The 27,814-nt window shown below is 38.7% G+C and overlaps 1 protein-coding gene across 1 annotated transcript in view; it reads left to right on the top strand.

Annotated features, from left to right (window-relative positions):
- The window catches only part of LOC128027277 (dihydropyrimidine dehydrogenase [NADP(+)]), a 154,596-nt gene that overhangs the window by 19,423 nt on the left and 107,359 nt on the right, over positions 1–27,814 (top strand). The window contains exons 2-3 of the mRNA XM_052614718.1: positions 4,141–4,251; positions 16,559–16,641. Coding sequence (XP_052470678.1) covers positions 4,141–4,251; positions 16,559–16,641 — 194 coding nt within the window. The remainder of the gene's footprint in view (positions 1–4,140; positions 4,252–16,558; positions 16,642–27,814) is intronic.

Raw genomic sequence — 27,814 nt, 5'->3', positions numbered from 1 at the left:
TTTTTAGCAAAAAGCAGATCGCTAAGTTACGCCCCCATCATATGACAAGTACTTTCCACGAAGAAATGAAACGTTAATAAAGGAATTACCATCAATATTACAACGTTATTGTTTTGTTGCACTAAAAGTGCACTATGAGATGTTGTTCAGTGGACCCTTACCTTTCTAACTAAACCGGGATTTACAGCTGTGGATGTGCTTATGACTTGTTGTTGTGTACTGCTAACACAAATGTAGCAAATAAATTCCTTATAAGCTTTCTGTTGAAAAACAGCAATCTGTCATCGATGCTTGAGGCTTAGACATTCGTAATGATATAGAATTTGTATCAATGAGCATTCAGGTGCGGGTTAACAGGTTAATAAAAGTAAATTTTGTATGCATCTTAACTCAAGCTTAGTGCTTTACGATGGAGGGGTCAATCCTGTAGAGAACTGTCCCTGCAGGAACTCCAGAACTGAACAGACCGGGCCGTTAACTGGGACCAGCTGACAATTTCTGTACCATGAAGTGAACACACCACTTCAAGGAATACAGTTTCCTCATGGCGGGAGCTCTGAAGGGAAGTATGGTCTCAACAACCTCTATGAGCTGGGTCCCCTCTGAGGCCAAACCCATAATTCCAGGCAGGGATGAACCATTCCATCCCCTGACCGAGTCAGAGGGTCCCTCCTGACTGAAATCTCCTAGGGAGAGCCGTCGAAGAGGGACACTAGGATGTAAATTGCTCAGACAGAAAGTATTTTTCCCTGAGCCTACTGGAGGATCTGGTGTGCCAACTTGTATTTGGGACGCGAGCGCAGACCCCTCTAGTGGTTGATATAGGAGACCAAAGTTATCATGCAAACAGGTTGCTCATCTGAGAAAACTCCTTGGTCATGTGCCTCCACTGCAAAGGTCTCGTGAACAGCAGGCCAAAAATGATCATGTTGGATGCTGCTACATTCAGACCCAACAGTCTCTGGAACTGTTTTACAGTGAGTGACTGGCCTAGGTTCACACTGTTCACAGCTGTGGGAATCAAATAAAACAAGCAGGAGACAAATGTGCTAGCATTGTTGTTGAAATCCATACAACACAGAGAAAAGTGGCTTTCTTTACTGGAGAAAGCACAATTTTCTTGGTGTTCCACCTTAACCCCATCTTTTTCATGTGAGCGTGAACGACAACTCTGATTGAGTTAACATCAACCAATCATAAATGGAATTCAATATGTAGATGCCCTGGAGTCCCAGAGGAGCCAGAATTGCATTCACAAACTTGAAAGGGTGGCGTGACCGTTTCAAGCCAAAAGAAAGAACCTAAATATTGGAATGCTCTGCCTACAAAAGCAAACCTCACTAACTTCCTGTCTTGAGGAAGGATGGATACATGGATGTATGTGTAATCTATGGTGACAAACCAGTCCTTGAATCTGATTTGAGTCATGACCTGTTTCAATGTCAGCATCTTGAATATGAATGTTTTGACAGAATATTTTAGTCTGCACAGATCTAGAATTGGACACAATCCCCCATCCTTCCATGGAACAATGGAGTACCGGATGTAGAACCCGGACACCCTCTTGAGAGAAGGAACAAGTTCTCTGGCCTCATTGCTCACAAGAGTAACTACTTCTTGTTCCGCTGCCAAGAGGTCTACTAAGGGAAACAGTCTCTCAAGATTGGCTTCTGGTGTATTTGGAGTAGTCAGTAGTGAGTCCACCACTCTTCCCCAGAGGGACCTGCCCTCTGAAGTCTGACACCACTTCTTGTTGCGCCAATATGAGGAGCCGGCCCACCCAGTAGCCCCTGAGACCTGAGTCCGCTGTGTAGGCTTTATCCACCAAAGACGCTTTGTGGATAATGTTGAGTCCTTCAGGGACGATGCTGTATTGGGGACAGATAGCTCACAATCATCTGTCCCACTTTAGGTATTGCCCTACAGTCCTGTTCATTCTGCCCCCCAAAATTAGAATAATTTGCAAAATAAGGGCTGAAGAGGGACATTTTATGAATGAACACAGCCAGCCCCTCCTCAAGAGCTGATGCCCCCCCCCCCCCCCCCCCCCAAAAAAAAAAACACACACACACATAAATCGCAATTTAAAATGCAGTCTGCTCATTTGCAAGAGACTGAGGGTGTGAGTCCTCAATCTCTTCTGTGTTAATGCTTAAAACATTGACCTGCAGCATCAAGCTCTCACTCAGAGCGGGAACAGATCACAGTGTGAACTTCCGAGCCCAGAGAGACCAGACTAGATCCAGGGGGTGAAGGCAAAGAAAGGGCGAGGCCCATCTTCAACTCCTCCGGAAGATCCATATCTGAATGATGACCCATAATGTTTAGGGTGCGATACCGGTGCCATATCGATACTTTTAAAATGGTACCGGTGCCTAAATGATGCCTGAACCAATACTTAAAAAAAGAGCCATAAAAAAACTATGGATAACATTAAAGAACATTCAAAATATTTAAAATAAATCCATAGCTTTCACACGATGCTTGGATGCTTTCATTTCCCAAGTTGTGCTTCCCTTACTCCAAGGCTAATGAATGTAATCAGTTCTTTGAATGACTGTATGGTCATTCTTAAAAAGTAGCAAAAGTCTCAGGCACTTTAGTGTTTTCACCCCAAAAAAAGGTTTTAAGCCTGTTATCTTTTTCTGTAGTATGTCAGTATGAAATATCAGTTTAAATTTCCAAACATTAATTTTGGCATTAATTTTAATAATAATCTACTGAGATTTCTGAATGCACAAGCAGTCTGACAACAGCCGGTGCTCCACATGGAGACCTGATCCCACCATCATCTTATCTGTCTGTGATTACATGAAGAAACAGATAAACTGAGACAAACTAAATCCAGAAGAACTGTAGCAACTCTTCAAGACATTTTAAGAAACCTGCCTCCAAAGCTACAAAGCTAGAAGTTTTAGGCTCTTGTGTAAATATGCTGTAAAGTAAAGATGCTTTCAAAAATATTGTCATAAATGGATTTTAATTATCGATTAACTTCTATTAACTAAATAAAATCAATATTTGGTGTGACCAACCTTTGCAACAGCTTTTGTCCATTTTTTTTTCAGGTAGCTTTGCAGGAAGGTTTCTTCAAGCGTCTTGGAGATATGACCACATTTCTTCTGGATTTAGTTTTTATCAGTTTCATCTGTTTTTTTCATTGTAATCACAGGGTTTCGCTGGAGCAAAAACGCTGCGGTGCTCCACCGCGGTCTGCGAATTGAAGAGTGCGCTAAAAGACAGGAAGGAGAAAGGTCTGCTGCAGTTTTCATATGAAATTGAAGGGGACTGACTCTGAGGCGATCGCAAATTTGTTTACAGTTTATGGAGCTTAATGCTATAGCCCCGCTAAAAAAAGCCTAGCGATGCCCATGCTTCTAGCGTACATTTTGGAGACACGCGAGATGTTCCCCAAAATGTTTCTGACATACCGTGAGTTCCCTGAAGGGGAATCAGATGTTCAAAGATATAAATGTTGAAAATGAGTCATTCCGCATGCATATAAAATTAGTACAATTTATAAATTCAGAAGTAAATTCCTAAATTCTTAATTTAGGCCTAATTTCAAAGTCATTTCATACCAGGGGCTTCTTTGAATAATTTTACATCTTGTGCTACAATAAAATAACTAAGTGAGCAAATGTCTCATTTATTTATCTTAATTACATATTTGGTAATGTGCCACCACCATTCACATGCTAAAGTTATTTCTAAATATATTTTATTTTAAAAATAAATGCTCATTGTCTTCCCCATCTTACCCTATGTCAAGTTTACCATGCATAAAAAAAATGGAACATAGATTCTCACTTTTAAAAAGTAACTTAGCTATTATGGTGTAAATTTAGCAAGTAGGCCTACTGGGTTACTTTACTCATTACTATTGAAGATAATAATCTGATTATGTAACATGCATCAGTTTTAACAACGTATTATTATAATAATAATTTGTGATTTTTTTTTTTTAGATCCATTACAGCGGTTATATATCTTGAAAATTTATTGTTCACTTTATTTGTTCTGCATTGATTAAACACACACACACATACACACACACACACATTATACATTCAACAATGATCTTACATTGATTGACATATGATCTTTTGACAATGTTGATTATGTATAATTGTTCTTCAGAGTATCCTCGCCTTGAACCCAAGGGTGAAGACCCACGCAAATCTACATTCCACTGCCTCTAAGAAGAATGAGAAGAAGCACTGGAAGAGAAACCCGGAGAGGAGCTGTGATGTAAGTGTTGTAAAAAACAAAATCAAAGACAAGTTCTTCTCACAGGCTGCCTGAAATAACTAACTTTTCCAAAACTCTCAAATATACTGATGCTTTTGAGTTTTACATTTAATATTAAAGAAACAGCCAATGGGAAGAAAAGCCCCTGTCACAGCATTCCAAACTTGCATGTTTTTCCTTGTCTGTGGAAAGTTTACATGCTACCGATTGTCACAATGTGTTACGGTCACAATGCACTTCTCAGCATGATGAAAATTATTGGTTGAAGAAGAATAACAATGAGCTGTCAAGATGTTCAAGCTGTTTTTTTTTTTATATCTCCTGCCCAGTTTACCAGTGATAATGAGTACTCTGTGATGTAGTTAATGTTGGTGATTCAATGATTATGTCAGCAATGGCTGTGATCATATTACTCTGATGAGCAATAATAGGGGTGAAGATTATAATTCTATAATTAGTTCCAGCCACCTAGTTTGTCCAATTATTATAGAGATTCAAATTTTGACTCCTTCTGCCCTTTTGCTTACAATTTGTCAGAGAGTAATTACTAAGCACTCATCAGAAAACTGCTGCAAAAGCTTAAAGGAGACATTATGAAAATGCATCATAAGCAAAAAAATAAATAAATAAAGTGAATTAAATATTCAAAATTACCTCTCAATTATTATCATATCCTGTGAGCCCTATGAGTCAAGGCTCATAAGCATATTCAAATGTTCGTTCTAAATGCTTTTTTACCATTTGGCGACTGTGTTGATGAAATACCAATCTTGTTTTCAGAGCATGCATATTAATTAGCTGTTAATTTATACTACCGATTCCCAGCACTAAGCATTTTGTCTAATTAATAATAATAAAGTCCCCAAGATGTTGGATTAGACTAATCCTTTGCCGGGGAAAATGCTACACACAATTTCAAGAGAAAATGTCACTGGTTATCCTAGTCCCAACAATGCGCAGTGTAATTGGAAATGTAATTATGTTTAATTTTACCACACAGATGAGTTTTAATACCACACAGAAGCTGTGAGATTAGTCTACTGTGACACAGGGTTGACCAACGTCAAGTATTTTTGCATTTGAAATGACAACACAAAATAACACATGGTGCTTTATAAGATATAAGAAAAATTACATATATAAAATTCTGTATATAAAAATGTGTGATTGTATCAGAAAGAATATGTAAGTGGATTGAAACAACTAAGCATTCTTGTTCCCTGTTTACTTGAGAAACAAACTATGATTTAACTCTATCACAAACATTCAGTTTATTATTATTATTATTATTATTATTATTATTATTATTATTATTATTATTGTTGTTGTTGTTGTTATTGTTATTATTATTTTAACATTAATATTAATATTATTATTATGTCAACATTAATATTAATATTATTACTATTAACATGTGGGGATATAAGTGAATTTATGTTCGTGCAATTTACACATTAGCAAGGTGATTACTATCAGGATGTGGTTGTTTGATATGTTGTTGTTGACCGTTACATGTTACCCATTTTAAATGTTGTTTTCATATTTGAGAAGAACATCTTATGTTTTTCTCTACATGTCTTTTCATCACACAAAATCTCGTTTTCATGCTTTCGTCCATTTTATCTGCTGTTAATGTATATTTTTACATTTTTAATCTTTCTATATTTCAGAAATATTTTTGCTAATAGTCTATTTTCACTATTGTTTATCATGTGGTGCATTCTTGGTGACTGTGGATGTGTCAGCACTGGTTAGCATGCACACAGAAGATTCCAGGAAACAGTCTTTTATTAAATTAAAATCAAACAATTACTGGATTTCAGGAACAGGACTAAGAACACTAACCATGTAATTCCGGAACAGGTGGACACAATAGGTTGCTATGGGAACACATTATCACACATTAAGAAATGTGATTAAAATAAACAAAGTAACAAGTAACATTAGAGCTAAAACAAAACAGAACACACACATGTGACAGGATGGGCGGTATTCCAACATACATGCAGTTCCCTCCACTAATATTGACACCCATGGTAAATATGAGCAAAGTCGGCTGTGATTTTTTTTTTTTTTTTTTTTTATGTTTTGATTAAAAACAATGCACAAAATTATTACCTATCATTGAAGTAAAACAATTGAAATTGGTGGGAAAATCTCATTTTTAAATAAAGGCTTTCTCTAGTTCATGTTGGGCAAAATTATTAGCACCCAATTATTGCCACATCCTTTTCCCAAGATAACAGCTCTGAGTTCCCTATCTGTCGATCACTACGAGTAATGACAAATGACAAATGGCGTCTCACTTGGGAGGTCAGTCATCTCTGAGTTTAACAGAAAACACCAATGAAAATTGGCTAGTGAGTTCTGCATACCTGAGCCACTCCCCTTGCATACGGGTATAAATCGGTGACAGGTGCATCCACTAATCAGAATTTTTGCTTCAGAGCCGAGTTGTTGTACGTAAAGCTGTTATACTCCACAAAGCCATTCATCTCCCAGTACCCATTTGCCAATTTTGACAGTTTGACTCGGCTATGTTATTCAGTTCGCCTTTGCTCCATGTGATGGCTGATTAAGGGTATTTGGCCTTTGTGTTCCTGATATTTATAATCCTGTGGAACAGGAAGTCATGGCTGGACTATTTATGCTAGTCAAATGCTCCTAGTCACCGTGGTGTGCAAAAAATTTTTTTAAATATAAATGGTAATATATTTCAGATATATTTTACTCAAAATAATTTCTAGGGGTGTCAACGGTGGCCAACATGCATTGGAGAAGAACGTCTCGGATTACTTGACTGTAACCGTTTCCTGAAAAAGTGAAGACGAGAGGCTGCGTATCAAATGCTATCGAGAACATTCTTTTGTTCGGTCAGTTGTGTAGCACGAAGAATTGGCTTAAATAACCTTGGTGAGTTATGTCATTGATTATGTGCACCTGCAGGTTATAAATAGACGTGAAACGGACATACCTTCAGGTTAAACTTTGAAGAAACGCCCAGGCACATCAATAGTGCGGCACTGAGGCACAGCATATCGTTCTCGCTTTTTCAGGGAACAGCGTTAAAGTCAAGTAACCCGAGATGTTCCCTGTCTAAACCTACTCTCGATGTTGCTTATCAAATGCACATGGGAACGAGAATATCAACATGGCAGGTGCTGACTCTAGTGGTTCAAAGGGGGTGTCAACCAGACCCTCGAGCACTATAGCTAAGTCTCACGAAGGGACTGTCGCTCTAGTGGGCTGCTTCAACCGATTGGCTCCACGAATGAAGCGGTCAAAATCAATCAGAGCATGGAAAGCCAAAATGGCAGCCACATACACTCTGAGAATACCAGGACATGTATCTGAAGACAATTTCTTTTGCAGGAACTCCAGCACTGAAACAACTTGGCTGTGAACTTGGTCTACATGGTGTGCTGCCACACTAGTTTTCGAAATACTGTCCCCTGTGCCTGAGATAGGAGATGTCTCCTGACCGGAATCACCAACAGCGAGGCATTGAGGAGGGATATTAGTTCTGGGAACGTATGGGCCATGGCATCCAGACCCAGGGGAGCTGGAGGAGTCAGAGTGAAGTAGAGGTCCAACTCTGCTTCATAAAATCTTTCCTAGATTTGACTGTGTGGAGTTTCAGTTCGCTGTGTGTCACAGCTTGTCTGGACAACAAGTCTGCTCCCACATTCATTTGCCCGGGGATGTAAACCACCCTGAAGGACGGGAACTTGTCCTGTGCCCAAATCGCAACCTGCTGCACTATCCTGTTCTGGTGGTGTGAACGCAGTCCATCCTGGTGATTTATGTAAGAGAGTACTGACGTGTTGTCCACCCACATTAGTACATGGTAGCCTCTTAACTGCTGGAGGAAGTAGTTCAGGGCCCAAAATAGAGCCAGAAGAAGACTTCTCCAGATCCCTTGGGCTGGATTGCCATCCGAGACTGCACCCCAACCCGTAGGGGTTGTTAGCATCTTGCGACGACAACACAAACCTAAAGTGGAACCCAGAGTCAGAAACCACATATATAAGGTACGAAGTCCCTGGCGCGTAACCCTTTTTTGCCTCTGGGGATTGACCCTTGGATGAAATCCTCTGGCTTTGAGCCACAACTGAAATGATCTTATGTGCAGGAGGCCCAAGGGTATCACCATGGATGCAGCTGCCATGAGACCTAGAACCTTCTGAAAGTAATGAACAGTAATTCTCTTGCCTTACTTGATGTTCTTTAGGGCATTTATAATGGATTTGACGTGTGCTGGAGACAGGTGTGCCTGTGTTGTGGCAAGATTTCTATGGGAAAATATGCATCTTTGACATTGATTGTCACGAATCAGTCCCCTGATTGTATGTGAGACACAATCATCTTGATCATCAACATCTTGAACTTGTATGATCTGAGGTAGCGGTTCAACCCTCAAAGATCGGATGGAAACCCCATCTTTCTATGGAACCAGAAAATACCTGTAATAGCCTGACTCTGTCTGGCAGGGGAATACGTTCTATGGCCCCTTTGTCCAGCAGAGTTTGCAATTCCTGTGTCAACAAATTCAACAAATGCACTTGTTCTGGCTTCACAGAAGTACCCATGGAGAGATATTTGGCATTGGCTTTCATGGTGCCAGCTTCTCTGAAAGGGGCACTAGTATTGATGGGGGGATGTTCTTTATCTGGTGTCCTGAAATATGGCAGGAGGCAACTGAACATTTAACTTTTTTTTTTTTTCGCTGGAGACCGCTGTTCCCCAAAACCCCAGTGGTAGGGGGAATTGTACAGCTGCCCCCTGAGGGTGCCAGGAAGGAGCCTCGTCTTTCTGTTGGAGTTTTTCGCACACCCCCACAGTCCCGGGCACTTGAGCCTCAGGAATTCTTCTTGAATGAAATAATCATCTTCAGATCCAGCTTCTTGCTGGGTTGCTCAGATCGGCGAACCGCTCCCCACTCCCTGATTCTGTGACTCTCGCTGCAGAAAGACCGGACTGGGTCGGGGCAGGGTGGCAGACAGTCCTGATGCCTAAGCACGGTGGGGAATAAACTTATCAAAAGCTTATTTCAATCAGGAACACTTCCATCAAGTATATTTATGACAATTATAATTGCATACAGTTAGTGTTGGTGGTATGGTTATGTTCTGGGCAACACTCCACATGCCTGTCCATGCAGCCATTGTAACGGTTTGGTATGGAAGACAGGAGTCAAATGCAAGTTGACAGAGTTTATTGTAATGAGATGAGATGGATGAGGGTTGGAGAGTGACGCAGGGACCTCGATGGCAGCAAAGACTGGTGAGTAGGTGGGTTGAGTGCGCTGGTAGAGATGACTGTGGTGGTAGATCCGTGAGAGGTGAAGATAATCCATGTGAGAGAGGAACAATCCAGAGAAGAACGAACAAGAGACAAGCAAGAGCAGGAACATGAGAATAAGGACAGACATCTAACACGGAGGACCTCAAACAACGATCTGACAAACAAGAGACGAAAGACAGAGTGTTAAATAGGCAGTTGGAATGAGATGCACCTGCCGCTGATCAGACGATCAGCTGCAACACCCACATGAAACAATCAACATGACCTAACACAATGGTGAATTCAAGCCATGCTTGGACAGAGCGGGGAGACCAGCAAGACAAACCCCCCTGGGGTACAGAACAGAACCATTATAAACATACAATTACAATTCACAATTACGTGAGTTGTAAACAAAATGTGATTGAGACTGCTTCCAATGAAGAGACTGTAAAGAAAGAACAAAGTTAGATCGGATTACAGGTTCAGTTGGTGGAGTTGGGGTTGGAGGAGGGATTTAATTGCAAGCAGTGATGCGATGGAAGATACACTGAAGGATGGGAATTTAAATAGACCGCAGGTGATAGGTGTCAAGACTGGATTGGTACACGTCAAAAAACAGCTGACTGTCGGCTGATGCAAGCGTGACTAACGTGGCCTGACTGAACTAACATGATACTTTATGTGTGTCACTTGGCCTTCCTGAACCTAGTGAAGACCGTATTCATGGAGTCACCAAATAGGCCAGAAGGCAGAAGGCATCGAGGAGTAACACTTCGTCCATATCCTTGATGCCCATGAGGTTGAGCCACAAGTGTCTCTCCATGGCAGCCAACGCAGCCATAGAATGGCCAATGGTATGGGTTGTCAGCTTGAACCGCGAGTATCTCCTCAACTTGGCATTGGCACCTCTGCGCCTTAGCACCCACAAAAGTTGAAAAAACTGACATTGTGGTTACAAAGATATGCGAGAAGGAAGGCTTACTCCATGGATGAGATAACTCCACATGGAGGTCTGGGAAAAAGGGAAGAGATCGATATTGGGATCTCTTCCCCTGGCCACCCGACAAAAATCTGTAGTCTAATTTGGAGTGCATGGGGTTCTCTTGCTCGTGTGGCCAGTCTAACTTAAGCATGGCCACCGCATTAGTCACTACCTTTGAGTAACTCCCCATATGCTTTGTCATCGTGTATGAAGCGCTCAGAGGCAGCGCTCTTGGTCTCCATATCGACGGAGGCGAGAGAACCCGCATCCTCGTCTCGGTCTGAAGAAGCGCCGGGACACGATTCAGCAGCGGGGGTGGGGACTTTACAATCTGGGGAGAGCGTGAGTGAGAGAGGAGACTCATGTGCTCCTTGTCTCTCAGCCAGCTCGACGTGAGAGCCCCACAATCTTCATGAGGACACAGAGGCTCGTCCCCTCTCGAAAGAAAGCAAGACTTGAGTGGAGCACTCCGATAGGAAATAATTCACAGTGCTCACACTCAGCGTCCTCAAGAGCAGCAATAGCATGCTCTTCCCAGAGGCACTCCAAACAATAATCATGTGGATCATCGTCCCCAATAACTTGTGCACACAATATAATTTCTTTTTTTTTTTTCTCTTTTCTTTTTCAAAAACACAAAGGAGACAACAAACTCACACACACACACACATTTACCAAGGGTGCCAGTATTAGTGGAGGGCACTGTACATACATACATGCATACCAACATTCATTCATTCATTCATTGAAAAAATACAGTCAAAACAATAATGTTGTAAAATATTATTAGTTTAAACTTTAAAAAATAATTTATTCCAGTGATGGCAAAGTTGAATCTTCAGTAGCCATTACTTCATTCTTCAATTTCTGTAATGATCAGTCCACTGAGGCGAGCGTAGTGAGAACCCAAGTGCAGTTTATTTACAGAAGTAAATAAAAATCCAAACATAAACACAGACTTGACGAGGCATGAACAGATTTGACTAAAACAGACTTGACACAACAACAGCAGTTAGAGCATTAATACATGACCAGAGACAATGGCAAATACATGGCTACTTATAGCAAACAATGAGGGTCACATGACAAAGAAATCCAATGGGGAACAAGGCACATGACTAAAGCAAACCATGAACAAGCAGAACTGATAATCACATGACAAGACTATAACCAATGAGAACATGACACAATGAACAAGAGAACCGATCAGAACATAACACACATACACATGGCAAGGGAAGCATGACACAAAGCATAAATCAAACTAAAACATAAAGGACATGAAAACATGAACATGACAAAACCCAAAACATGAAACAAAACCCACATTACAGTTTCACATGATCATATAATTAATGCTGTTATTCTAATACTTGAATATTTTTTAGGATGTTTGGAAAAGCATTTATTTAAAATATAAATATTTTTTAACATTATAAATGTCTTTACTATCAAAAAATGTGTCCTTCCTAGGGATATGCCGGTATCAAATTTTCCTGTTGCGGTTAATTGATAATGGTTTTATCACGGTATACGGTATTATCACGGTATTATTATTATTTTTCTTTAAAAAATTGGTCATAATACAGTATAACAGGTTAAATAACTTTTTTTCTTATAACAAAAATAATTAAACATTTAAAACAATAAAGCAATACAGCAAAATATATAAAGGTTAAATGTTTTACACATTAAAGTGCAAAAGAACTGTAAAGACTAATAGGTATCACTTTACAATAAGACCTCATTAGTTAACCTTAGTTAATGCATTAACATTCAAGGCAAGTCAAGGCAAGTTCATTTATATAACACATTTCGTAAACAATGGTAATTCAAAGTGCTTTACATAAAATAAATAAAAAAAAGTAATGAAAAAACAAACAAACAAACAAAAAAAAGCAATTTAAGAACTTGAAAATGAAAATGATTAAAATTTTTACTAAAAAATGAATTTAAGACAGTTTAAGTCTAAATATTTCAGTATTTGGCTCTGTAATAAAAACCATAGGGAAAATACAAATCGGAATGGTTATTTTATGGTTTAGAAAGTAACAGCTGCTTTTTTACCATGTTTACAGGGTAAGGGATGCATTTAAATGTCATCTGCTGTCAGAGAGTGAATGTGCTTTCATTCAACGTGTCTCTCAGGTGTTCCTCCATGTACTTCTCATGCACGCTTGTTCACATCAGAGCGCATGCGCTCTTTCAAGCAGCACACAGTGATGTTGTGCATTTTAAGCAGCTGATGGGGATACTATTTTTAAAATGCATTCCAAATTCGGAATAATTTGTAATGTGTATTCATTCACGGTATTTAGAAGTGCACACGATAACAATACCGTGCATATTAATCACCGCAATATATCGCATTACCGAATACCGGCACAAGTCCTTCCTTAATAAAAATATTATTTTCTTAAAAATAAATGACTTCTCATTTATTTGTACTGTATGGATCTTATGAATGGTGTCAATAATACCAGCAAATCAAGAAAACATTCTGAAGCATTTAGTTAGGATGTGCACTGTAAAACAGACTCTCTTCTGGATTTGTCTCTTCTGAATCTGTATCTTGGCAGAGGTTTGTGCAACAAAAGGTTGCCAGCTGAAAAAAAAAAACAGAATCCAGTGGAAGTTTGTAAAAGAACTGTAGCAAAATATCAGATGGCTAGCCGGATTGGTTTCTTATTCACCACCCATCTGTGTTATAATAAAATGTAGTAACTCACTCTCATGCCATAAATTAACTCAGTGTGTGAAATCGAGTTAGCCTGAATTTCAGTCATGTTGTGATTTTATGTTCTTGATGCTTCGGCCGTATGTATGTGCGGGGGAATTTCCTTGCTGCTCATCCCTTTGAATTTGATTAAATAGCTTAAGTCAGTTGTCACAATGGCTTCTGTGAAACTGTATTAGCTTATGGAATAAAGAAAACCGCTTAAGCAGCTTGAACATTGCTTCCTAAAAAGGGAGGGGTTGGAGGAATCCTCTTTAATGCCTCTCTGATAATGTTAGCCATGTCATGTTACAGTGTTAAATGGCACCAATTAATCCTCCCGTTTTAAAGCAGAAACTTCTAAATCTTTATAAGCAGGATAATCTCTGAACAGTCTCCACAATGACATCATCCTTGAGCGTGGGCATATTTAAATCTTCAGCCTAAAGAACATTCCATATGTTCCTCACAATTTAGAACGCTTTAGAGCATGTTTGATTTCCTTTATAGGTTAAGGATTGCCTCTTTTTCTTAGCAGTTGTCTTATTTACAGAATATTTTAATTTTATTTTTGGTTACAATTTATAATAACTTTCATTAATAAATCATTAACAAATATTGTATAATGCTTAATGGGTCATTAGTTAATATATTCAAAAAGTTAGAAATGTGAGATAATGTTCTTGTTAATGTTTGCTAATACACATTAAACATTAGATAATAATAATAAAAAAAAACATTATTTCATTATGTCATTAAACTTTCAATTCCATTTGATCAAGCAGTTATTGAAAATCTACATATGATTTTAACAGATTAAAATGATTAAATGCTTGTGTTAATGCACAACACTTCAGCTGCTATTGAGGCTATTAAAAACATTCTTTTTTTTGCAACAAAATTACAATCTATTATGTCTTTAGCAAACATTTAGCTAAACTTAACCAGCCACCAAACCTTGTTACAGTGACTAAAAGTCCAGTGCCCATAAAGATAGCTGAACTAATCATTTATAAACATTTACAAATGATGACTAGTTTCAACTTTAGATTGGCTACTGCAAAAAGATGAGCAAATGATTAATAAATGATTAGTAAAGATGTGTGAATAGGGAAAAACACTTTTCGCCATTGAAATGACTGCTCATGAAGGTATTAACGATTAGTAAACATTTATAAATAATTGCAAATAATAGTAGTTTCCACTTTCGATGAATAAAACATTAAAAAATAATAGATTATAGAATAGATTATTAATTAAGACGTGTAAACAGCAGTATACACATCAAACAAAGAGCTCATGTCAACTGAAAGTTTACTGACATTTGTAAACATTTCAGTTTACATGAAATAATCATATGTTAATCATTAGGTAATTTTTATTAAGTTTATTAGTAAACATTAACAAGACCATTATCTCATATTTTTAGCTATGTGAATATATATTAACCGATGATCTATTAAGTATTATATAATGTTTATTAATTTTTTTATTAATTTATTAATATTTATAAATGAAAGTTATTATAAAGTGTTACTGTATCTTTTAAATATAAATTAATATTAATAATATAATGTATTGTGAAAGTGCACACACAAGCTTCTTTCTATTTTGTGGCAGGTGAAAATATACATTATGACGCTGTGCACTTTCACGAAACATTATATTTTTTATTATTAATCAGTTTTATTTAAAAAATACAATAAAATATTGTAATATCTGGGTGTTTCTTCAACTTTTTTATTATATATATATATATATGTGTGTGTGTGTGTGTGTGTGTGTGTGTGTTTGTGTGTGTGTTCCCATATTGACAAAAACACAGAATTAAAAAAAAAAAAACAAAAAAAAAAAAACAAACTTAAATATCACATCGTCCTAATTATTCAGATCCTCAGTATTTAGTAGAAGCACCCTTTTGAAATAATACAGCCATGAGTATTTTTGGGAAAGATGCAACAAGTTTTTCACACCTGGATTTGGGGATCCTCTGCCATTCCTCCTTGGAGATCCTCTCCAGTTCTGCCAGGTTGGATGGTAAACGTTGGTGAACAGCCATTTCCAGGTCTCTCCAGAGATGCTCAATTGGGTTTAAGTCAGGGCTCTGGCTGGGCCATTCAAGAACATTCATGGAGTTGTTGTGAAGCCACTCCTTCGTTATTTTAGCTGTGTGCTCATTGTCTTGTTGGAAGGTGAACCTTCGGTCCAGTCTGAGATCCTGAGCACTGTGGAGAAGGTTTTCATCCAGGATATCCCTGTTCTTGGCTGCATTCATCTTTCTCTCGATTGTAACCTGTCGTCTTGTCCCTGCAGCTGAAAAACACCACCACAGCATGATGCTGCCACCACCATGCTTCACTGTTGGGACTGTATTGGACAGGTGATGAGCAGTGCCTAATTTTTTCCACACATACCGCTTAGAATTATGACCAAAATGTTCTTGGTCTCATCAGACCATAGAATCCTTCAGGTGTTTTTTTTTAGCAAACTCCATGGGGGCTTTCATGTGTCTTGCACTGAGGAGAGGCTTCCGTCGGGGCAATCTGCCATAAAGCCCCGACTGGTAGAGGGCTGCAGTGATGGATGACTTTCTACAACTTTCTCCCACCTCCCGACTGCACCTCTGGAGCTCAGCCACAGTGATTTTTGGGTTCTTCCTTACCTCTCTCACCAAGGTTCTTCTCCCCCGATAGCTCAGTTTGGCCTAATGACCACCTCTAGGAAGGTTTCTGGTCATCCCAAACGTCTTCCATTTAAGGATTATGGAGACCACTGTGCTTTTAGGAACCTTAAATGCAGGAGAATTTGTTTTGTTACCTTGGCCAGATCTGTGCCTTGCCACAATTCTGTCTCTGAGCTCTTCAGGCAGTTCCTTTGACCTCATGATTCTCATTTGCTCTGACATGCACTGTGAGCTGTGAGGTCTTATATAGACAGGTGTGTGGCTTTCCTTATCAAGTCCAATCATTATAATCAAATACAGCTCAAATGAAGCTGTAGAACCATCTCAAGGATGATCAGAAGAAATGAACCGCAGTTAAATATATGAGTGTCACAGCAAAGGGTCTGAATACTTAGGACCATGTGATATTTCAGTTTTTCTTTTTTAATAATCTTCAAAAATGTCTGTCAACAATTCTGTTTTTAGCAAATGGCTGCAACATAACAAAGAGTGAAAAAATTAAGGGGGTCTGAATACTTTTCGTAAAGACAACTTTAATTTAAAACTTAAAAGTCATTGTTTTGGTTAAAATACACCATAAAAAATTTAGTAAATTTGCCTCTTTGTCCCACCAATGTCTATGTGTGCTTCATTCCCACAGTCTTGTGTGAATTTGGAGAACAACTTCGATGACATCAAGCACACGACTTTGAGCGAGCGTGGGGCACTTCGGGAAGCACTGAGGTAAGCACTGTCTCCATAGCAACAGTCACAGTCAATGCAAAGAAGAATTTCGGGTGGGCAGCTGAAGGAACGTGTGTGCAAGTGCGTGCCGTTTGGCGAGATGTAGACGAGTAGCGATGTAAGTCATTATTCATTATTGAGGGAATAGAGGTGTGTACAGGCAGCACTTGGCTCTGCTATTCTCAGGGATTAATTTGTTGGAAGGGAGCTTCCCTTTGGGCTTTGCCTTTACTCTTCAACCCTGCAGGAGTTGCTAAGGCTGAGTGCACAGTGAAAAATTTAAATGTTTAATTTGTTAGTTGAAAATGTTTTTGAGGATCCCAAGACAACATCAGAATACTTGATTATGAGGACCGCTGGTGTAACTTTCAGTATGCAGACTTAAACATTTGTGCAAATGATAAATAAATATATGTGCTTTGTAAATAAGCTGAAAGAGTCCTAAATGTAAATTCGATTTCATGATGATATCCACCTTTTTCTTCAACGCGGAAGTAAGCTTATGGGTGAGACTTCCGTTTTATTAGCCGCAACAGGTAAATAACGAGGAGAATAACAACATGCAGTAGATGGTAAAACTGTTCGCAGTACAAACCAGTGTGTTCTTAATTAAGATAGATTAAAATAATATGATAGGACACACCAATTGTTAATATCAAGGAGCAAAACAAGTCTCATAATATTACTTCTGTAACATTTTCTTGTCTAACACCAAATCTAAACTCATTCAACTATTTTTGCCATCAATCAAATAAAGTTTCAGCATGGTATTTTTAATTTGTTTAAAATATATTTTAGTAAAAATGTGTGTAGATTAAGGCTGCTCTAAAAATCTAATTTCTAATCAAGATTACAATTATGGATGCCACAATTTCATAATCACTCAAAGCGGCAGTTAATCATTCAAAGTCCATTTATGTAATTCTGAGTGCTTGTGTGTGTGTTTTTTCTTTCTGCAGGTTTGTACATTGTTTGAAATTATATGATAACATGCTTTTTTATAGATGTATGTATAGTTCACATTTGAGGCTTATTATTATAGGAACTCTTACTTGTCCTCGTCTGCACGCACGATTGCACGCACACACGCACACACGCATGCCCTGTCACAATCTAATGCACTGTATGCTGGATTTTTTTAAACAAATAGGCTCACCGGAATGCAAAAATAAAAAATCGGACATTTTCCGGAACAGAATCCAGCAGGATCAAATTAATGTGAAGCAACAGTTTGTTTTGCAGCAGTGCTGATGGAAGTGGTTCACTTACTGTGCAGCACACACGTGCCGCAGTTACGTTTGGCATAATTTTATTTTAAAAGCCATAATGTCAGTTGAAAACATTGCAATTGTGTTTTAAAAATACAACTACGACAAAGTCCTTTTAGGCAAGTCATGCCACTCAGACACCATTTTGGCAATGCTTCCGGGCAGCTATTTCAGCCTAACAAGACCAGGCTCCTATCTAAATTAATGGGCATTGAGTCAGAAACAGCAGTAAAATATGATAAAAATCGCTGAATATTTTTGATGACTTTGCCCCAAAATAAGGTTTAAAATGCCCTTTTCCCCACAGGTTATACTTTTACTACGCATGCGCAAGGGTTCCTCAACTGTCCGCATACGTCATTGGAACCAGATGATAGGCTTAAATGTTTCCCGTTTTGACTGTTAAAAGCAGATGATTGGCTTTCCAGCGGGAGGGGCGGGACATGGGCATACAACCGCCATCTTTGCTGTTACGGGTTTTCCTTATATAGTTGTATTGAGGATTGAGGAAGTGGCATGTCTCTTTTAAATTGTCTTTGACTACGAGCATCACAAAATAATTTAAAGAGGTGTGTTCAGCAGTCTCCGTGCTGGATAGGATACAGTCAACAAAGTAAAATGACCTCAAACGTATGGCACACTCTCTTCATTTTATCATGTGATCATAACCACAGCTATTCATTTTATAATCCTACTAGCATTTTATTGAGACTAAAACCCCTTTAATTCAAGTGAGAACGCATGTGTGTGTGTGTGGCTTTTGCACATCCTGTCATGCTGGTGACTGTGTGGCTGCAATAGACGCATTTTGCTGCATTAAGGTTAACGATTAATCAATTAATTGATCGCTAATTTAAACGGCGATCGATCATGGAAATTATCAAAATGTTATCATTCCTAATGTGAGCAAAGCACTGTGTCAATATCAAATAGGAAATTAAAGAAAAAGAAAGTAAATATACCAAAGTCAAATGCAAAATCTTTGTGGAGCGGATGGCGTTACAAGGTGTGTGGTCCTCCCTGCCCACTCTATATCTCAGGCGGGCATACACATGATTTGTGTGTCATCTGTTTGAGAGCGGAGCATGCATGGTCAGCTCTCGAATGGACTGACTATCATGATTGTGAGCTTCTTCCGCTCCGTGTGCTCCACTCCAGCCTGGCCATCTTCGAAGAAAGAAGATGGCTCTCTCTCAGGGATCGTAGGCCCGCCCCACGGTTAATTCCCCCCAGAAAGAGAGCAAGACATTTCATCTGTCTTCCTCTGAGTAAGGCTGACATCCAGCTTTTTGGGGTAAGCTTATACGGTAGCACGTCAGGCCGGTGAGAGTCTGTGCACTATGGGGGTTTTGCAGGCATTCCAGGCTGATCTGCTAAAAGACCTGAATGAAAGGGAGGTAGGACCGCGCTATCAAACAGTTTCATTTCAAGATGCTCACTATCAAATAGATTGTATCTCAAATCAGGTCTGAGGTATGATTTGTCACAAAGGATATCAAGGACACATATTTCCATGTATCCATCCGTCCTCAACACAGGTGGTTCCTGAGGTTTGCTTTCAGGGGATAAAGTAGGGCTGTTCAGCATGTCACTCTCACCAAGTGTGTGGATGCTGCTCTGGCTCCGTTGTGTCTCTGCATACTCAACTACATTGACGATTGGTTGATACTAGCTCAGTTGGAGCAGTTGGCGGATCAGTATTGGGATGTCATCCTCACCAGTATATAAGAGCTGGGGCAGAGAGTGTTGGCAGTTGCGACCAATGTGTGGTCATGAGTGGCCACTCTGCCCAAGATCGCTGAGAAGGCCATCATCTCATGTGGCACATAAACTGCCTAGAGATGTTGGCTGTGTTTTGAGCTCAGACAACACATCGGTAGTCTCCTACATCAATCGGCAGGGATTCTGCACTCATGCCTCCTTTACAGACTGGTGCACCAGATCCTCCTGCGGGCTTAGGGAAAGCTACTCTCAATCAGAGCAGTCTACATCCCTAGTCACTTTAATCAGGGAGCAGACATCCTGTCGAGACAGGGGCTGAGGCCCGTGGAATGAAGGTTACACCCAGAAATGGTGGCGCTCCTATGGAGTGAGTTTGGCCAAGCAGGAGTGGGATCTATTTTATTCCTGTGGTGACAAAGCTGAATTTTCAGCAGCTATTTATCCAGTATTCAGTCTCACATGATGCTTCAGAATTCATTTTGATTTGTTCTGATTTGCTGATCAAGTCAAGTTCAAGTCGAGTTGAGCTTTGTCATTCCGCTACATGTGTGGACATACAAGTGGAACAAAATGATTTGCCTCAAAGGACCATGTTGCTATATAAATACAGACATACAACACTTAAGTGAAAACTGTATACACATATACACAACTAACCTACTGACAGATTTTGTCTGGTGAGTTGGTCCATTTCAGGAGGTACAGTAGGGTGTTTGTGTGGGGTTTCAGAGGGGGTCGGGGTGATTTGAGTTAAGGGCAGCCTGGTGGAAAAAGCTGTTGAGCAGTCTGGCAGAGCTGCTCCAGTACTGTTTTTCTGATGGTAGGAGCTCAAAGAGACTATGGGGTGGGGTCCTTCATGATACTCTTGGCTTTGCTGGAGCAATGTGTCAGGAAAATGTCATTGGTCGGTCTATCCATCCATCCATCCATTCATACCCAGCCAGCAATGACATGTGGGGCCCAGATGGGTTAAGTACGGGTTCCATGGTTACTGTGTGGGCATGGGCTTTGACTGGTAGTACGAGTCCCACATAGGAAGCCCATATGAGCTGATTACATGGGCATATTTATACATATTTATGGGCCAAGTGGGCATGGGTTTGAACTGGGAATGCATATATGGGTCTGGAATGGCATATTTATGGTCCATGTGGCCATGGGTTTGAACTGGGAATGCATATATGGGTCCTGCATAGAATTTGTTTCGGCCAGGTGGCTATGGGTTTGAACTGGGAAAGCATATATGGGTCTTGAATGGCATACTTATGGTAATGCATAAATGGGTCCTGCATGGCATATTTATGGGACAAGTGGCCATGGGTTTGAACTGAAAACAACATATATGGGTCCTGCATGGCATATTTATGTTCTAAGTTGGGTTTGAACTGGGAATACATGGGTCCTGCATGGCAGAGGCGCAAAGTAACTATGTAGGCCTATTGATTATGTAATTACTTACTGTGCAATTATTAGTAACTTGTAGTAACTCTACATGTAGGCTAATCAAGCATGTTTACATTGAGTAATTGTAACTCAATACATTTCAAGTCATGTTAGTCACCGAAGAACAAACATTGCATACATGTGGATCTTTTGATGAAAACAATCCATCAGTCATTTATGTTAGTCGTGCAGAAAATGAAAAATGTAACTTCCCAAAAATGTAAAAAACATCAAAATAGTTCAAAGTTCAAACTGTGTTGAATTATGCAGATTAGTGGACTCTCAGAAAGGTTGCAGGCCTACCGTCATTTCTATATGCAGGCTTCACAGTTCTTACCGTGCGCTAGCTCGTTGGCTTTGTTGTAAGGAGGACACCGACAGGGAGCTCGTCAGATCATAACACTTGATTTATTAAACATGAAGAGGTGAACATCAGGAATTAGCCAGATCTGATTACGCAGTGTGCGTCATCTCTCTCTCTCTCTCTCTTTCTCTCTCTCTCTCTCTCTTTCTCTCTCTCTCTATCTATCTACTTCTCATAACTGCATGCAGACTATTCTCTCCCGCGATTCTAATTGCGGGTCTCTGTTCTCGCGATATTACTTTTCTATCTTATATAAAGTTATAGAACATTAATTTTAACCTTAAATTTCACTCCCTACAATTATAGTAATGTAATAATAATAAAGTACAGCGTTTTATTTACTCAAAAAGAAAAAGAAAAAATAGAGATCTAATTTTATCCTAACGTTATCCAAAGGATATTAAGATAAAGGTAAAGGTTAATTAAGATAAAGGTAAAGTTAGTCAGATCTTTAACCGTCTATCTGCTTTTCGGACATCTGTCTTCTAAACATAATGATCTATTCAAATGTATACTGAAATAGCACCACATAATGAGTTCATTTGAACAATATGTCTTAATTCTGCAAGGCATCGAATATGCATGAGCACAGCATTGCATCTGTTGATCATGAATAAAAAATAAATAAAAAACGCAGTGAAAACCAAGAGTTGGGAGAAGAGTGCTAGAGATATTGGAAACATTAATACACACTTTTGTCCTGCAGAGGTTGATTTTAATCCTTCTCTAAATGAGACTTCCCTGCAGTGCTGGTTGGCAGATTTAATAAAAGATTTAGGTTTTATAACTTCTAATAATGCTGAACATGAAAGTCAAAGCAGTGCACTGTTCTGGTGCTCATCACAGGAGGCAGCTGGCTTATTTGGCCTGTTTGTTGGGCATAAAGGATCTAGATTCCCCGGGTCTGGATTCCCAGTGACACAAAACAGCCAGAAAGTTGACTCCTCATTAAAGACAACAGATTGGTTCACATAGTGAAGCAAAGTTACTAAAATACTACTCTTTCATACCTCAAAACTATAATCAAAGATGTTGCACTATAGCTCAACTAACTGTATTTTGATGGCTTATCTTCATGTCAGTGAAATCATAAGCACTCCAAGCACTCACAGTATGAATCCACTTTGATTTCAGAATAAATTAGATAATGACTAAAGAATATTGTGATGTTTCATCCGGAGGTATTATGAGGTATGGCAGTTTAGTCATCATATTGAATTGTTTATAAAATACCTACATTGACGTTTCTATTAAAATTCTAGTTGATAAAGCTAGTTTCTGACATGGTTCTGACATCTTCAGTACATGGAGGCAGGTGGAACTTTTTGTTTTGTTCTCACTTAAAATAATCATATAATTTTAACTGCTTGTGATACATCCTACAATGGCCTGCCCAAACCCCATCTTATGGGTCCTATCAGTAGGGTTGGAAATTGAGATCTGTTTTTAAATATGCCTCACATGAATAAAAAATGTACAGTAAAGCTAGTGTAGTCCACCTATTAAATGGACGACTGTAAGATATTTTTTAGTGAATCAAACACATAGAGTGTTCAGCTGTGAGATTCACTTTTACATACACATTTGTTCATTAGAGTACATATATTTGCAGATCCCAGGTTCGAGTCCCAGCCTGTGGACCTTTCCTGGTCCTGTTTTCCTCTCTCTTTCCAGCTTCACTGCCTGTCAAACTTACTGTCCTATTTCAATAACTAAGACAAAAAGGGCCAAAAATAAATATGCTTTTCAGACGTCAGTCTTCTAACATCTGACATAGGACCACATAATGAGTTCAATTCAATAATGTGTGTTAATTTTGCATGCCATCGAATATGCATGGGTACAGCATTGCATCTGCTGATCATGAATAAAAAACAAAACAGCAGTGAAAACAAAGAGTTGGAAGAAGGAAGAGTGCTAGAGAGATACTGGAAACTAGAAACACACTTTTGTCCCACAGATGTTTGATTTGAATCCTTTTGTACTTTGGGCATCCCAGCTTGTGTACTTTTCCTGATCCCTGATACTGTTCCTCTCTCCTCTCCTATCTAAATAAAGGCAAAAAGGCCAAACATAATTCTATAAAAATCAACAATGAAAAAAAAAAAAAAATCTTGTTAAACCGAAACTTTTGAATGAAATGCTACTATGTTTGTATTCGTATTGTTGTTTAATTTATAGTAAAGGCCAGCTAGATTTTTTTTTTTTTACCAAGTAGTTAACCTATATGTAAACACATCTTTAACAAAAAGTGTTTTATTTAACTTATTATTACAATTATCTTTATAAATTAATTTAAATTAGAAATGTATTTAGTTTTGAAATTACCTCATAATTTACTAATGGAATTGCTAATTTATTTTATTTCATTATTAAAAGTGCTTAAAGGTAAAATTGACTTCATATGATACATTTATGAATGAAAGTGAAGGTCTCAAAGCCGACAGCTGCCTTTAGAGTCTGCTGTCAAAAACTGATTTCACAGATGTCAGATGACTGAAGTCAAGTAACATGTTGCGTTGTTACAATGATGAGCTCTAATAAGGAGTAACTCCTCTTATTATTCCCTGTTCCACCACACTCCTAATAGAAGCCCTCTTTTTTCCCATGTATTTTCTTTGACACAGGCACCACAGTATATAAAGGTGGATTGATCATTAAAACCATCCTCTCATCCCAGCTGTCCCGGCACCTAGTTTGAAAGGAGGCCTCTTTGATTCGGAGCCTGGCTTAATTGGTTATATATCTAAAATGGTTTAAGTAATTAAGATGACAGAGCCAGTCTGTGAGAGGACACTTTCCTCGTGTCCTCTCTGAGAAGTCTGGCACCTCTCTAGGGTCCTCATTATGACTCGGTCCCCACAAGTCACATGTACTCACAATTGAGGATTTTGATGAGTATCTCTCCAAGTTGACTTCCCACACACATGTGATATATTCACAATCTCTACAGAAGAGCATTTGGAATTCAGTTGGTAGTGGTGGGAGGCAGGAGGTGATTTGACAGCATTCGCTAATGCCCACGTTGGTTTTAAAATGAGCTAACATTGTATCATGTTTTGTTGCACTAATGCACGTGCCATGTGTTATTGCACCAGAACAAGCATGCCAGTCCAAAAGAGACCACAATAAAAAAATCTGGGTTGTAAACTTTAACTTAAACCTCACAATTCACAAAAGGATTAAATTAAATCATTAAATTCAGATTAATAATAATAATAAAAAAAAATCTAGACATTTAATCAGACAGACAGTCGGATGTTCCTTCAGGATCCTTGTTGGAACATTCTGAGTTCATGCTGGAGAAAATTTTTAAACAAACTTGTGGAGGCAAGTCAAAATGGGAGATTTTAATACATTTTCCAATTCAACTTTTCACAAATTGTTATGCTTATAATGTAATTTATAATGGAAAAAAAGTACTTAATTAGAAAAATGCAAAACAGTTTTCACTAGTGTTCTCAGACCACACTGTATTTTATCTGTAAAATTCAATAAGATTAGTGGTTCTGTTTATTGTGGTGCACACATTTATTGGTGTTATTGTTACTTTTATTATGCAAATTGTGGTGATCTATTGATTCACAAATTATTTAACAATTATAGCTAGAGGGAAAGATCTGGTTGTCAGTGTGTTTTGCAGTGTTATTTTAGCAGTAATATATATTAAAGGGGGGGTGAAATGCTATTTCATGCATACTGAGTTTTTTACACTTTACACAAAAATTAAGTTTGAAGGAGTATTTATGTTCCAAAAATACTCCTTCCGGTTTGCCACAAGTTTCGGAAAGTTTTTTTCGAGTATGGCGCTGTGTGACGTTAGATGGAGCGGAATTTCCTTTTATGGGTCCTGAGGACACGTCTGCCGGAAGAGCGCGCGCTCCCTTATAGCACAGCACTGAGAGCACAACAGACTTCACTGATCAGAGCGAGAGCGTCGCAAAATGTCACAAAAGGAGTGTGTTTTTGGTTGCCAGGGCAAGACAACCCTGCACAGATTACCAAAGAAAAAACCGCATTAAGGGACCAGTGGACGGAGTTTATTTTTACAGAGCATCAACGGAGTTGTGCAAGTGTTTGTGTTTGTTCCCTGCATTTCGAAGATGCTTGTTTTACAAACAAGGCCCAGTTTGACGACGGATTTGCATATCGTTTATTTCTTAAGGATGATGCAATCCCAACGAAAAAGGGTCACGATCGTGTGTTGGAACCGCAGGCGGTGAGTAAAACTGCTTCAAATATCTCTGCCTCCTTGTTAGTGCGTCTGCCTCCCATGCCGGAGACCCGGGTTCGAGCCCCGCTCTGAGCGAGTCGTTGCTGCTGCTGCTCTTGTTCAGTTTCAGCCTCGGGATCTGATTCTGGATCATAAATAAACGGCTGAATCTGACTGTTAGCCATGGTTTGTTTTGGATGATGGTTTTGTCCTCATGAACTTTAAAAAAGTATTTATCACTGAATCGTTCATTCAAAAGATTCTAATTGAGAAACAGGTCTTTATGAATTTAGACACTGACTCCTTCATTTAATTTGTTTCATTTATTTATTTATTTATTTATTTATTTTTAATCGAGAGAATCGTAATCTCCAATTTATAGGCGTATATATAAAAAAGGATTCTAAATTTATCCAGAATCTTGCAGCTGTAGTTTACACGTTGTTTATTGCTGGATACAATTCATTAAAATAGAAATGTAATTTGATAAAATACAAGTTGAATTCAAAATGCACCTACAGCATCTAACAAAAATATATTTATTTATAATATTAGTTATATTTAACAATAATAACCCTGTTTCCAATCCTTATCCATCCAAATAAAATGTTTTACAATTATTATTATTGTTTTCTAATTTTTTTTGCATGTTTTCCTCAGGCATTCCTGAGAATGTACACTGAAGTGTCACAGGAATATGTTTTTTACAGGATCTGTTTTAACCTCTTTCTGTAAAAAAAAAAAACGGGGAAAAGTATACTGTAGGTCAGGCTTATGTGAGGCTTATGGGGTTGATAGAAAACCTTCGTATGCAGCTACTGTGTACAGACCAAGACAGTGACTAGATTTCTGAAATGAAAACAAGACTGTTTGTACTTCAGTGATCAATAAATAAATTTAGTCATCAACATAAACTTCAGCATGCAAGACTCTTCAGAATAACATGTTCCCTTCAAGCATATGCTTATAGATATACATCAGTGTGCAACTTGGTCAGAGGTAACGGAAATAAATACAGTCCCTTATCACTTTATGTATTTTGTATATTCCATCCAGCTGTGCTAAGTGCAGACAGTGCTACTTAATCAGGTTCATTAGGATTATTGATGGGATTCTCAGTTGAGGATCATTAACAGTGAAAGATTCCGCACTGCACTCCACATGCGCATATGACAAGAACATATATTTCCTCAACATCAGTCAGATACGACTTCTGTCAAATGAAATGAGTATACATCACTTTGACACTATAGCGACATGGAGTATTACCACTGACATAGTACTGGAGCAGAATTCTTATTGCAGAGGTCATGTTTAGTCTGACCTCCCATTGTGGCTCATTTATCTACAGGTGCTAAGACCAGGTAACACACAAATAAATAATGAAACAAGGTGCTGAATTCAAGAGTGCAGGGGTCAGAGCTTATTGCTTCTACTGCGTTCATACAACAGAAAAACGCCCAATTTACTATTGAAAATGTGAACGCCACCTCCAGCGCAGCACTGGGTGCAGTGCTAAGGAGGTACGTACTGTACATGGATAAATGAGTTATTTTACATCAGCCAAAAGCAAACTGAACTGTTGCATTCTTAGGCACTAGCAAATATTTTGGGGCATAAATGTTGTCAGATAATGTCATAACTGATATCCTTGAGAATCCCCATGGCCTCCATTCTTAAATAATGTAAAAATCCCAATAGCAACACCGTGCAGCATCTATCAAATCTCAGCTGCATCCCACAGAAGCTGACTCCGTTAATGAGCAAACTGCAATTATTCAGCCCTTGAAACTTCAAATTCATATTAATTTGACTGAATTACATTTAAGGCTTAAACTTTTCATTTCTCAAGCAGTCTAGCATTGACTCTATATGTTTGTCTTCAATGTCCCATGCTACAAATAAGTTGCTTTCGTTATGTCAATTAAGTATGATTTTAAACGTAAGGAGACTTTGGAAATCTGCCTTTCTATCTTGTACAAATGCCTACCACATTTTTACAAGCTATCATTCTGGTTTTGCAACACCATTACTGAACAGCATGCAGCAGTGTATTCAGATTGCAGAACAAATGACTCTTATGAGGTGGTTCTTTTTAGAGAACCCGCAACACAAAGCACAACCAGTGCAGTCTGAATCCTGAACAAAATATTTTAATGAACC

Source organism: Carassius gibelio, chromosome A2, assembly GCF_023724105.1.
Source record: "Carassius gibelio isolate Cgi1373 ecotype wild population from Czech Republic chromosome A2, carGib1.2-hapl.c, whole genome shotgun sequence".
Taxonomy (NCBI): Eukaryota; Metazoa; Chordata; class Actinopteri; order Cypriniformes; family Cyprinidae; genus Carassius; species Carassius gibelio.
This window is presented reverse-complemented; position numbering and strand designations above follow the sequence as displayed.